General features: G+C 32.8%; 1 protein-coding gene across 1 annotated transcript in view; it reads left to right on the forward strand.

The window, feature by feature from the left end:
- CSMD1 (CUB and Sushi multiple domains 1) overlaps nucleotides 1-14594 on the forward strand; it is a 1184580-nt gene that overhangs the window by 738444 nt on the left and 431542 nt on the right. Inside the window, exon 7 of the mRNA XM_082756691.1 lies at nucleotides 14470-14547. Within this exon, the coding sequence (XP_082612817.1) occupies nucleotides 14470-14547 (78 nt within the window). The remainder of the gene's footprint in view (nucleotides 1-14469; nucleotides 14548-14594) is intronic.

Raw genomic sequence — 14594 nt, forward strand, 5'->3', positions numbered from 1 at the left:
CAGTTCTTGTTCCACCTTGTTCTGTGATGTTACATATACTCAGTCATTTCGTGTTCATCCCTCTCCCCTCATTCATGCTTATATACAAAGATTCTTTCCACATATTCAGTGGGAGTTGCAGAATACATGATTTGGCTTATGCTTGTGCTTCAAAAATGCATAAATTCCCCAGAGATCAAGTAAAGTAAAGTCTCACTATGGAAACCTAGCATGTCCTAGCAATAAAGCTTACCAACACAGATAGAATGAATTAACAGGTGTGATAATGAAACCCCTTCTTTTGTACATTTACAGTATGTATGCTATACTTTAGATTTCACATATTTCCAAGACAACAGAAGAAGGGGTTTTAATATTTTTAGCTTTCATTTGAAGAGAAAAAATATTTTATTTTTTTTTCTACATTAATTAAAACTACTCTAAGTCACCTACTTATTTCAAACTTCGTAGAAAGAATAAAATAAGAAAATTTCCAAAGTAAAAGCTGATTAATGAGTGTGTTCCACTTTTAGAGCAAAAATCTCTGTTGTAGAGTGTGTCAAATTAAGTATGCTATTTTTGGCAATTTATCAGAGAGGTCCAAGGAGGTATTAGGCAGTTTGATCATTATGTACCAGAAGTCATCTGTCTTCTGTATTTGACTACTTTGAATAATTCAGGATTTAACAAACAGATAATCCTGAATTCAAACAAAGACTATAATAGAGGCTGCTGAAATAAATCTGTACTAATGGAAAACCATGAGTGAAATAATGTAAAATAAACTGCTAGGTAAAGTATTTATATGCAGTGAGCTTTTGTAATTCAGTGAGTGTGTGTAGGAGTTTGTATCTTCCTTCCTCCACATTCTTTAAAACCTTAAAAAATGGTGTTTGAAGTACATTAGAAAACTTTATGGTGCTCCTTCAACCAAAGCATGCATGGTACTTTTGATCTGTTGTTTCAATAAAAAGCGTCACTTTGAGTAAATTTAGAAAAGAAAATTAGTAAAAACAATTAATAAAATCAAAAAGTAGGATAAACCTGGTATTTCCAAATTTTAAAGTGATAAGAATGTCATTTCCCATTAAGTATTACTGAGGCAATAACTTGTGTTTTGGTGAGTTTTATCATCAGGAAAGGAATCCAATCTTGATATGAGAACATAAACAAATATCCACCAATCTACCATCTCTCTTGACCATTCTTTTCTTCGGTTAACTCTACCAGTGTTAAAAATGTACACCTAACTTCTCAGTTGTACTGGTCTGGTTTGATCTTTCTCCATCCAGCTGTGATGTTATGTTTTTCTCCAATAAAGTAGAAAGCCTTTAGTAAGCCTTATATTTCCCCTCTTTGAAGTACTACGTCACTTCTCAATCTCTCAGATAAACTAAGGAGGTTGAGCTCTTTAAATCTCCCATTGGAAGCAATTTTCACAAGTGTCTGTATGTATTTCATATTGAAGTAAATGGTGGTGGTATTTGAAACTTCCAGTGAACACGTAAGTGATTTCAGATATCCTTCAATATTTGTTTAATACTGGATCTATAACTAAAACTACATTTCAGTGTTTAGTGTTTTATTGTTATTATTATTATTATGTTTTTATTTTCTTCCTACTGCTATTTTTTTTTCCCCTAAAAATAAGTTATAAGCACCAAAGAAATTAATTAGGTAAATCATGTTAAACTATACCACATATGCCTTGAGGGCATAAACAATTTTACTTATCTATCTCAGTATGTCTGTCATGGCTGCTCTAGGTAGACTACGCTTGTTCATTACCTTTAATATTTTCTTCCCTTGTTTTTCATTTTTCTACAATGTGGGTTTTTTCCCTACTTTGATACTGTAATAAGTTTTCCTCAAATCTTATCACTGTAGTATTGAAAAGTTATTTATTTTGAAAGTCCTTTAGTTTGATTTGTTTGGATTTGAATAAGAGTATATTAAGTTGTTTTCACAGAACTTTGGTTTAGTATAATTGATTTACATTTCAAGGACACTTATTCAGCTGTGGTAAGATCTGTATGAAGCTACAATGAGATAAATTCTCAGCAAGTGGTCATTTATTAAGTAGGAAGGAATAAATCTTTCTTCTATTAAAAACAAGATTCTTTTGGCCTAAGTTTCATTTGTGCTTATTGATTATCAATAACTCTCTTTTTGGAAATTAACTTAAAACATCCTGTTTGAAGACAGATTTTCAGTCTGCCTCGAAACTTAGTCCCTTAATGTATCTCAGTTTGGAACCTGATTATAGAAAATACCCAACACCATTAATCACTGGCCTGTATTTGCTCATTTCTAAATTTATGTTGTTTGATTGAAAAGGAGAACTTTAATCCAATGAAAACTGTAATAATGAAATCAATATTTGACATCTTATCCTCCCACATACCAAATATATATTTAGCCTTGCTGAAAATAGCCATGATTTTTCTACATGTGCTTTTATCCCTGTACTAAAGTTATAAGATATCACTTATTAGCCTAATTATATTAAATATAATCTGATAAGGAAAGGGAAGAAGAAAACATTCAGACTGCTTCCTTGTTAATGTGGCATGTATAACCTCTAAGAACTAAGTGCTTAAAATAACTGTTCCTGTAATGTCTCTTTAAAATTTTTAATCAGTCATTTCGTGTATTTATTGAGTTCAGCACATTCTTAAGTTAAAACTGTCTCTTCCTTCCATTTTTAGAGCCTTAAAGCTCTTTTTTTTTTTTTTCAGTGTTTGAAATTAGAAATAATTTTTATCTTTAGATTCTTTGTTATTACTTTATGTCATTTCATAAAGGCATTATACGTTCATACGAGAAATTGGCTGTATTATCTGGTTTTATATATAAAAAAGTCTGTTTCTCAAAATTTAAAGCAGAGCCCAGAAGTTGACTTAGAGTGACAATAATATGCATTCAGATGCATGCATCTGAAAACACTATGGTTATCAAGAGTACAGAATACAGAACAACTGGACCCCAAGATAAAGTTCTGTCCTCAAGATTCTCAGTACAAAGCATAGCTATAATTCTCAGAGCCAACAGGGTGAGACGTTTGATGAAGAAGATGGTTGGATACAGATTTTTCTTAACATTTTGTATTAAAATGTCTTACTACTAAGTTACTGTATAGAAGAGTATTATTATGAATCCACGATTTTAGGGCATTTTCAGGCTAAACAAGAAAAATCTCATTACAGATGGAAGCTTGCAGTTAGTTCCAAGTTGGTTCCTACAGGTAATTCTTCTTTTTTGACTGACTAGTTTCTGTGTTGCTAATTAGGCTCAGTCTTAGTTGCTTCATAATATCAGCACTAAGCAGATGCTGATCTGGTAACAGCTGTTCATTCTTCTGTTCTTGTTTGGTATGGTGTTGTCCTCACTCGACCTATTAAAAATAATGCATTTGTGGTTTAAAAAGATGTGTATCATTTTGGTACATTTGTATATATGTCACTGTTTTTTTCCCAAATTAGTTGCAAAATAAAATATGAAACTTAAATTTCATGTTCAAATACTTTATTTCCAAAGCACACAACATTTCCCTAAATATGGTAGCCTCTCTTTGTCAAGAATCATGTTGTGCTTACTCAGTGTGGAGACTTCCAAAGTCCTGGATCAAAGACATCACTGTCCCAAAGCTACCCAACTCCTAAGGCAGTTGTTTTCCATGCTTTTCTGCCATAATGAAACTGATGCATCTTAAATGAACTTCATATTTTCCAGTGCAAAAATATGCATTTGGAAAATGTTGAAGAAGCTAGGTCTCACTAATCTCTAAGATCAGCTAGTAGCATTACAGAGAGAACAGTAGAATGTAGACCTAAGAATGTAAAATAAGAGCAAATGTATGACCAATATAGATAAGCAAATTAAAGTACAGGTTTCATGGTAGCATGCATAACCTACATGCCAGTACGAAATCAATTAGGCTCATTGTTTTCTATTTAATAAAGACTGAAAACATGTACACAATCAGTTTCTGCATCAGAAGAGATTATAGACATAAAATAGTAGGGTGTCATTATAACCACACTTGCAACTTCTTCATCTACAAGGCGAGAGAAGTCTACTTAAGTTCCTCTGTGTGGTGGATAACACTGAAATGATCAGTATAAGAGTTGTAGTTTAGAGATGTTTTCAGACTACAGATATAATTTCTCTACAAAACATAAAAAATTGGTGAAATAGTAATTTAAGAATAGGATTTTCTGATGAAAATTTTGATAATTATGAGTGATACTTGATGAATTACTCGAGAAGAACCATAAATGAACTTTTTGACACTATTGTTGAAAGACTGTGGAGTGGCATTCAAGCAAGGAACTGAGTAGATCTCATTCTGTGATGTCTTTTAGAGACTATCTATGCATGCAATTCAGTTTGTTCAGTGATAATATATATTCATTGTGCAAACTGTATTGATACTATTTTCCAGAACTGTGTAGGACACCCACAGACACTGAAGACTTGATGCCTGCTGAACTTACTTTATTGTGATATGTCTTATATTGATAGCACAACAAAGCTAAGGCAGTCTGTCAAGGCAAGTGGCCAGCTACGTGACATACAGAAGGTTAATGGAAAACAAATGGCTGTACTTCTTTTTAAATTTGCAGATCCTGTGTCAGCTTATACACATAGAATGAGAAAGATTTGTGTAAAAATCTACTGCGACACCAATTTATCTTGGGTCTGTATCATTTGTTCACTAGTACTGCATGCAGAGATTTCCAGCAAAGGGAGCAGGTGGAAGGTCTGATAATGACAGACAGTACTTTGCCGGATTGATGGAACTAGGAAGCCAACTGATCATGAACAGCTAGCTTTTACAGGTAGCTGTAGAGCAGAAACATCTATGCCTGCTGTGAAGCCCTCTGGATTTATAATACTGATTAGTAGGGATGATTTTGAAAGCTGTTAGTGAGAGAAACAGTGGGATGGCATATTAGACAGAATACTCTTCAAACAGAGAGTACAGAAACAGAAGAGGTTTGGGTTATTCCAGTGAGTCAGTTTAAACTAGAGATCCTATGAAAAAAATGTAATGCCCATGAGAAAGTCAAGTGGATAGCTGAGAAGCAAAGCTTGCAAGGATTCTTCCAGTTTATTGAGTCTGGGGTCTTCTTTATCAAATAATTTCTTATAGAATTATCTTCATAATTCTCTTACTTTAAATTCTCTTACGTTATGGATACAAGTACTTATGCAAGAAAATGTTTTCAAGGTGATTGCTGAAGAGTATTCCATGTTCTTAGAGAGAGTAGATGGACATGTAATGGATACATTAGAACACCAAATTCAGTTTTCCTAATATAAAATATGATAAATATAAGAAATGTATTGGGTCAACAAAAAAATAAATAAGTAAATAAACGAGTCTAGTGCGGTGATAAGTGTGCAGTTTAATTTTAGTTATATGTTATTTGAGGGGTGGTATCAGTCTTAAATCTAAAGACATAATCAGTCTTAAATCTAAAATCACACAAAGATCAAGTACATTGCTTCCTTTGGCCAGCAATTAAATGCTCCCCAATGATGTATCGATTGAAGTGAGATTTGCCAAGAAGAAATTCTTATCTGAGAAGGGAAGAAGTTTCAGGATTTTTAAAGCTGAGCCTTCAGCTGGTAAAACGATAAGGAAGAACACATGCTGTAAGAAAAAAACATTTCAAAGCTTGCGTTGCCACAGACAAATCGACCAAGTCTTGCTTTGCAGAATCCAAAATGTTGTTATAGCTTCTCATAACAAACCTCAGCATGATTTTCCCCTAGCTTGAACAGTTGTGTGATACTATAGTAAGGAGAAAATCTTGGCAAAAACACATTAAAAAATAAATAAATAAATAAAATAAACAGCAACAACAACAACAACAAAAAACACCAAACCATAGACTTCAAAAAAGAAAGCTAAAAGCCAAACAAACATAAACTGAATGGAAAGACTGTGAATATCTGCTTTTTTCTTATTCTTATAACTGTTAAACCTTCAAAAAGGATTCATAGTGTGACAGGCTATAGTGAAGCGGAAAAAAACAATAACAAAAAAACAACCCTAGATACTGTCAATGATAAATTTATTCATCACATACAAATTTGAGCGATAAAGAAATGTTTGATCTACAAGCAGACTCCAGAGAGAATACTGAATCTGGCAAAGGTGTGAATTGTAGATAATTTCCTCCAGGGCCAAAAAAATGGTAGCACTCCTGCAATTGCATCTTTGGAGAAGAATCCAGAAAAGAATGGAGGACAAGGCGAACATATTACTTGATAGGACTCTGCAGTGAAAATCTGAACTAAGAAAACACTTTGTTTCAAAACAAAGTGTATTCAAATTCATGAAAATAAGGGTAATGAAACAAAAGAAAAGGAACTTCATGAACTCAGCAATGCACTGAGATGAATTTGATAATTACCTCAGGAATAATTCTATGAATGTTATTGTATTAGTATTACTCACAGAACTTGGCAAAATACGTAAATCTAAGTGTAAATCTGTAAAAAAAAATATATCTATTTTCCACTCACTCTCAACATACAAAATACTGAAAATATTAAATATTTCCTCATCTGTAACAAGAAGAAGGCTGGCATGCTTGGGAAAAAAAAAAAAAAAAAAAAAAAAAAAAAAAAAAAAGGCAAAGCACTTAGGTATTTCCTTGGACAGTCTCAATTTCTGTTTATGCATCTGAGATTTTTTTTGCTTAAAATGAACCTCTCCCTTTCCTGATCACAGAGAACTATTCAAGTACATTCCATACCGTGTGTCAGTGGGCTCAACATTGGTCAGGAAAGGTCCTGCCTGTAATCACCAGGTACTGGGAAACATGCTGTTCCACTTCACCTTCAAAGATTTGTACTTGGGAAAAATCTGCAGTGAAAGGCAGCCAAGAGCTGAACTCAGCAGAGCAGCAGCAGAAGCAGCTTGAGGAAGTACCAGCAGATGATGTCAGAATAATTTAGGTTTGAGTGAGAGCCAACTTTTGAGGCCTTGCAGGTCATTTCATGCAGGAAGAAAAACTGGCAATAAAATCAAGTATTTGGGTAATTGGAAAAATGGTGAACAAGAACTGTTACAAAGAATGTGCTAAGAACATGTTAGATTTCTTGTTACAGAATTGTACCCTAAAGTACCCTACAAAGATATCCTTGAGCTATAACTATATTAGATTTAAAAGAGGGTAAATTATGAGGATAAGTCAAGCATAATGCTATGTTAACTGAACTGTGTGCTTCTAGTATCTTATCTTTGTGTGGTATGACTTACGCACTGCACATTACCTGTTTTCACACGTGAAGTTAAATATAGCTGTAATCAATCAATTTCATACAGTAGAAATCCTAGTAACGCCCTCCAAGGTCTTAGCCTCTGATTGTTGTTGGTGGTGGTGATGTTTTTTTTGCTTTGTTTTGTTTTTCCAGCCAAATGGCTTCTGGTTGTGAGTTACAAATAAACTAACTCAAAGAGGAACCAAGTATATCTAACTGTTGATTTCAGACCTTAATTTAACATGTTCTTTAAAACTTAATGGCTAAGACTCAACAGCTTCTCTGGGTAATTTATTCCAGGGTTTCAACTCTCTTACTGTTAAAAAGCTTTTTTCTTATGTAACCGAAGTCTCCCTTTCTTCAGATAAAGAATGTAAGTTCTTGTTCCAGCCCTAGTGTAACTAGAGAATGTATCTTTCCTCTTTGCAGTTCTTTTATATCTTTAATATGTATCATAACTCCTCAAAACCACCTCTAGATTAAATTATTTCTTAGTTACGCTCTACAAACGGACACTTAATTGTGCTTTATACCATCTTCATTTCCAGTTCATTTTTCCATATTTTTCTTCTTACCAGTTTCTATCCTGTCTCTTAGCAAAATTACACAACCAGAGAGTAAGACTGTAATTTCTTGGTGCCAAAGACTACCTGTTATCTTGCATTTGTAGAGCTTTCGGCTCATTTGTGATTAGTCAAGCAATACTCAATAATGAAAAGACACATTTCCCTTGAAATTCATTGCCAACCTGAAAATATATGTCCAGCAAATATAGGCTCTTTATATCGTAATACAGGCAATATGAAATTTATCTTTGACCACATATGACAAATTCATTTCAAAACCTTGTGAGTCAGAGGAGGAATCTAATAATAAATAAATAAATAAATAACTTTTAAAAAATAATAAAGCTTCACAGAGAAAGAAGTTGGGTCTGGAAGATGGCTGTCTCCTATCTTCATGTTATCTACATAATTACTAGTTAATTACCATTTAATTACTGTCAGAGAAAGAAAATTATTTCTTCAGTGAAATCAAGAAACTAGGAGTTTTACTGGTGACATACATAGTCCATGATTATCTCCAACAGAAGCAGTTCTTCTAACCACTATTGTGAAACAGATCTGCTCAAGATTAGAATGTCAACTTTCTATGCCCTTCGTTATAACGACTTAAAAAACCATACTCCTGTAAGAAAGACATTGCTACTGAAATACAATATTTGAGGTGATGCCCATCAGTATATTGCCCTACATTTGGTTTAACTTCTTAGAGGAAGATTGCATTGTGGAATGTTCATAAGCTTCCATTTAGCAACTGCATCTGAAGAATTAAACAGGCTTTGCAAATTTTGTCTTTTATTCTCATTTCACATAGGTATTAGCTTTGCCTTTTCTTTAATTTCTTTTTAAACACAGCAAAATCATCCTGAGAATAGAAATAGCAACAGTGAAGAATATATCCTTTCACATTCTTACTCTTGCTGCTCCAGGATCTTTTTGCACTTCCCTATTAAATCAGAGCAATTTTTTTATTATTTTTTTAAAGCTATTTTCTATCTTCTTTCAGTCTAGTATAATGTAGTTGTTTTTATTTGTAATTATTATTATAGTTTCTCAGGAATACTCATCTCTGTGCATAAAAAGCAAGAAAGGAAAAAAAAAATCAGCATTAAAATAGTTCAGGTATGTTCACCTATCCTGCTCTTTAGGACCCCATCAATAAGTCATACCGACTTATCAAGTATGTGAAGTTATCTTTTCTAATATTATCCAATTAAAGTGTCTAGCTTTTGGTGGCTAGCTCTTTATCTGTAGGAAATCCTACTTTTATCTTTTTTTTTTCCTGAAGTATCTAGTTGCTAAATATGTTCAAACTTAATCAGACCCCTCATAGACTTGAAATCTCAGTGGTAACATATACAAATTTCCATAGATACAGAATTTCAAGAGGTTTAGATTTAGATTTTTTTTTTCTGTCATTTCTGGGGGTTACTATGCATAAGCCTGACTTCAGTAAACAGAAAAATTCTTGTAAGAGTAAAATATTTTTCCTTACAAATTTGATTGATTTGATTTGATTTTTCTTTAGATTCTTGTTGACTTTGGGGAAATGAAATAGAGAAAGCAGGGTAGAGGGGATTCCTAAGCATAAAATAAATTTAAAAAAAAAAAATTGCCAAATTTGCCAAATATATATGTTTGTCTTGTATTGGCCATGTACAAAACCTTGTGCAATTACAGCTTCAGTACCATGTCCAGATGCTTAAACTCCACTTCATATATCAGTGGCAGTTCATCAAATCATTGGCATAAAAGAACAATATTATATCTCTACTTAAGTGACTGAGTTTCTTTCTACTGCAGACATATGTATATGTATATATATATATCTTACACTTATCCTGTTCTAATTGAGGAATCTAAAAAATAAATCAACTGATATTCAAGTGAATTTGATTTTAATACAAGGCGACACTGCCATGTAACTCATATTTCAAGCAAGATCTAAAAATCAGAAGATTGATACTCTGTCTGAATGGAATTGGGCATTTTATCCAGGGTGATAGTTTGCAAAAGAGTGCTGAGAGGTTGGTACTACCATACTATCAGGGCACAAACCAAAAGATAGAGTTAGAGTAGTTGTAAGAACAGCCATGAACATTCATAAAAGGGTCTATCATCTAATCTTCAGCCATGACCTGAAGCAGAGTCCTGCAGAGAATTAAGAACAAGGCAAACACTGGTGTTATTTCCCTGATAATACATCTATTGCCTTCATATATTTTTGTTGTGGCAGGAATCTCCTGAAACTGATGTAGATTGCCTGTACAGTAACTCTCCATAGAGCAGTCTTTCAAGAACTTTTCCAGTCCTTCCTTGAAACTTTGCAAACTTCTTGCATCCACACTTGGCAGTGTCTCTTGGCAGTTTCTCATGTCTACTACTTATATGGAAAAAACAAAACAAAACAAAACAAAACAAAACAAAACAAAAAAACACCCCTTTTTATTAGTTTGAAACCTTACTTGTTAAATTCACTTGATGGCCCTTGTCTTTTTATTACATAGTCAATAGGTCATGAAAGGTCTTTTTGGAGTTCTGCAGACTGCAGTCTGTATAAAAAATACCTTACTGAAATTCATGAGTTCTTTTTTTTTTTTTTTTTTTTTTTAATGTCTTTTCACAAAAGTTAATTTTATATGAACTTTATTAAAAATATTAGGTCTTCGTTTGCCAAACATAACAAATGTGTTGATGTTCTGTTTATTTTTATCTCCTCTCTTATGTGAACATAGACAATTTGCTAGTTATATTTCATACTTCAAATGGCATGTGCAAGGAAAATAAATGGGAGAATTTTAGGACAACCATTTCAATGGTAGAATTTCAGCAGGTCTATTGTATCAAACCACTTTTACTTAGATAAAGATGTAAATTTGTATTATTTCAACAAAATCAAATAAGATTGTTAAGTAATTTCATATTAATTTTGTGAAAGTAACACAAACAACAAATATGAATGCATTATATGTCTATACAATATGCATACAAATATGCACATAAATTTCTCTGACTGGAGGTTAAGTTTTCTCAAAAAAGTTATCCTCAAAAGACATAGGGACTGTCCTTCTAATGTCTCATATCTAGATTTGTTTTAATACCTCAATTATTGTCATCCTGATTGTAGCCAACAGTTGAAATTTTATTCATTGGTTCATCCTGTCTTAAAATATGTTTCTACTAAATTGTAATAAGGTGTTCAGAAAGGTAATTGTGGTTGGGGTAAAATACATTTTTTTTCACATTGGGTCAAATACATTAGAAACAAAGAGCTTCATACAGATTAGAATAGGTTAAAAGGATGTGTACAACTTCAAAATTTTATTTTAACTTTCACAATCCATTCAAAGAAAGTCAGTCATATATTCCCTTCATGGCTGAGTTTATTTTAACTATAGCATAATGTTAAGGAATATCACTGGTGATTTCCAGTAGATTTATGAGATTGTCATGGGCTTCCAGTGCTAAGACCTGCTATTCTCTCTGAATAAGTATACCATCTTCTAAAGAGTCTTGAAGTTATGATTCACAGAAAAATGTGAGGTGAGTTAATTCAATTAGCTTAACTGAATGTTTAAGTGAAGACAGCAGAAAGATATGCAAAGTCTTAAAAAGTTATCATTTAAAAGTTAAAAAGACTTTCACATTTGACATTATTAACTTAAGCCCATTCCTCTTTTTGTGCTGTTAAATGGCAAATCATATTCAAGACCAGCAAAACCTTTTTCGTGAAAGAGCAATCAGGAAGTAGAACAGAAATATTAAATTAAAAAAAAAAAAAAAAAGTATTAAAACAGGATTTACATGGTTATAAAACATGTAATTTAGAGTATTTCTTTAATGTTAGAGAAGGCATTGAACTTGTTCACTCAAACCATAGTGTTCAGTGGTTTCTCTTCACAGACTCATGTTTGTATTTTACAGGTTATACTTTTTTAATTCTATTTTTTAAAAATACTATTCAGAGACTGCATGCAAAAACATAGAAGTTTGGTATTTATGCTTCAAGTTTATTTAACTTGGTCAATCCCTATGGTGGATCTCACAGATACCTACATTTGGCTGTTAAAATCCTCCAGACATAAAAGCTCATCTCACTTAATGTTACTGCCTAAAATATAGGGATTACACTTGAACAAGTGGTATATGTTTCTGTTATATTTCATGAGGAGGAAAAGGCATCTTCAGAGGATGATTCAGTGTGCCTATCTTAGAAAGGGATGAATTGCCCCACTGAGGTAGCTATTTCTCTCCACAAAACATATGTTTCAGATCTCGTATCTTAAGTAAGTATTGTGAATCCCCTAAGTGATTCTTTCAGAGAGATACAGAATGCCTTTTTCTTGATGTGAAAAATCTATGAGGATGGAAACTGCAGAACCAGTTCTAATGCTTGATTATCCTAATAGTAAAAAAGTTTTAATATATCAAGTTAGAACCTCTTTTGTTTCAGTTTAGCCAGCTGTCCAACATATCTCAACCTAAAGATAATGGGTATCATTTTTCCCCATTCCCAAGAAGCATGCTCCAAGTATGTCTAACAAATACCTCCAAGAGTGAACTTCCATAGGAACTGGAGTGAACATTGCCACTTTTCTAATGTTGGGATGATGGACAAAGATAAGGAGGAAAGTATAGCCCTTTTCCTCTGTCTGCTGTCTAGTGAGTTGTACTGCACACATAACAATTTAGGTTTTGAATCCTTCAAGAATGGTTCTCATGCTATGCATGAGACAGATACTAATAAAACATGAAATTCATACTGGAGGAGGGACCACAACGTCAGCCATTATCCCAGCTATTCTGTTGCAAGAGTTGTGCTGATCTTTTCCTGGTAAATATGGACTAATTTTAACAGACTGGTTATGCAGCTTAAGAGAACAGAACATAAAGCTGCTCTTGAGGGTAATTTTAGTATGTGAATTCCAGAAAGTAATCCTAGTAAATTCTCGAAAGAAAACCATACCCAAAAAGTTTATACTTCCAGAAATTCTTGGGAATATTAGCTATATTGTCTGCATTAATGTCTCTGTATAATGTGTTCCTGTCTTAAAAGAAAATAAAACAGCATGCTTCTATCAAATCCATTTCATCCTACATTACTACAATTGTGTTTCAATCATTTTTCATCATTTGAACACTTGTTTTCCAAGTGTCCTACTTGTTCAGACATAAATGTCTGCACTCTGTAACATTTTGCGATGTAGGTAGCATACAAAGTACTCCCTGCATTTCTTGCCCAATTTCAGGGCTTAAGAATAGCCTGCTTCACTTGGAGGTTGCAAAAGCTGCAAAAATCCAGTATAGAAACAAATACAATGAAGTCATTCTTCTTTTCCTGCCATTTCACTTTTCAGAAATAGTTGTATACAAATCAGTATAGAGTGTAGCAAACATAAAATTTCTCAAATAGGCAGATGAAAAAAAAATATTTAACTGATAACCTATTGTGTTAAATTCCATATTTATTTTATATCAATAAAATATAGTACAAGATACAAATTATAACCATTTTTAAAATGTTTGAGTGATTTTTTAATGTTTACATCTAGGATAAATGTTTGAATTTTAAGGTTATTAACCACTGCAAGCTCTAGAAAGAGGTAATATGAAATATTCATACAATAACATCTAATATGAATCAGGAAAGGACTACTTTGTTGTTGTTATTATTGATATGCATTATGATGTTGTACTTAGCATTCTGATACACACTCTAAATCAGTCACTACCTATTTTGCTATTGTTTTTTGGTATAATAGTTTTGAATTGTCCAGGCTTGTTGCATATTTCTTTTCTATGTATCTGATTTTATTTTCAACTGCCTCAGAACTAATGAATTTCCTGTGAATATGTCCTATACTTTTACCCTTTTCTCCTAGCATTATAATTCAGATTCTACCCCACATTTCCTCAATGTGTAACCACACTGCTTTCTTCTCATGTCTCCTTCTCCTTTACTCCTGATCCCTCCTAACAGCTTATTAGAGATAATTTGGGAGTTTATCAGCTGGCTAAACAGAGAAAACAGATATTAAACCTCTAATGCATCTGTTCTCTCTGACAAAACTTTGACCCTTTGAGAGCTCTTACTCTCTTTCTCATTCAGTTGGAATTGTCATGTATATTTAAAAGTGTTTAGGTGAGCCAAACTGTAACATACTGTGATTAGATAACCTTAATCTCAGGAAACTGCACTAAAAATATGACTGCTACCAAAGAATGAATCAAGTAAAAGCAATTCTGTGAATATCATAATTAAAGCTTGTGGTCTTCAGATATGTGCATATAATGTACCGTACATTACAAATAAGAAATACATTTTAAAGATGTTTAAGATTTTGTCATATGCAGTGGCAAACATCAGAAATCTATATGTGTCTTTAGGATACATTTTTATTTTCCTTGACCCTAAGTAAACTTATGCAAAATATTTTAAAGTAAGACCATGTCTGTTAAAAAATCTTTAAAAATATAATAGATAATTGTATTTTTGTAAAAGTGTACTTGGGTGACTGTAATTATTTCTATCTGTTTGTAGTTTTCATATGTTGCTTTGTATTAGTGTAATATCTGATGTGGCTGTTAAATGTCATTTCTACAAGGTTTAATAATAAATTATCTCCTTTATCTTTGCTTGTTTTCTCAGTGAAAAAAGCAATTGAACTGAAATCAAGAGGAGTCAAGATGTTGCCCAGCAAAGACAGTAACCACAAAAATTCTGTCTGTAAGTTGTTTATACCATTATCTTTAGTGACTGCATATATCTTCTCG

Source organism: Aythya marila (genome assembly GCF_965140915.1).
Source record: "Aythya marila genome assembly, chromosome: 3".
NCBI classification, from domain to species: domain Eukaryota; kingdom Metazoa; phylum Chordata; class Aves; order Anseriformes; family Anatidae; genus Aythya; species Aythya marila.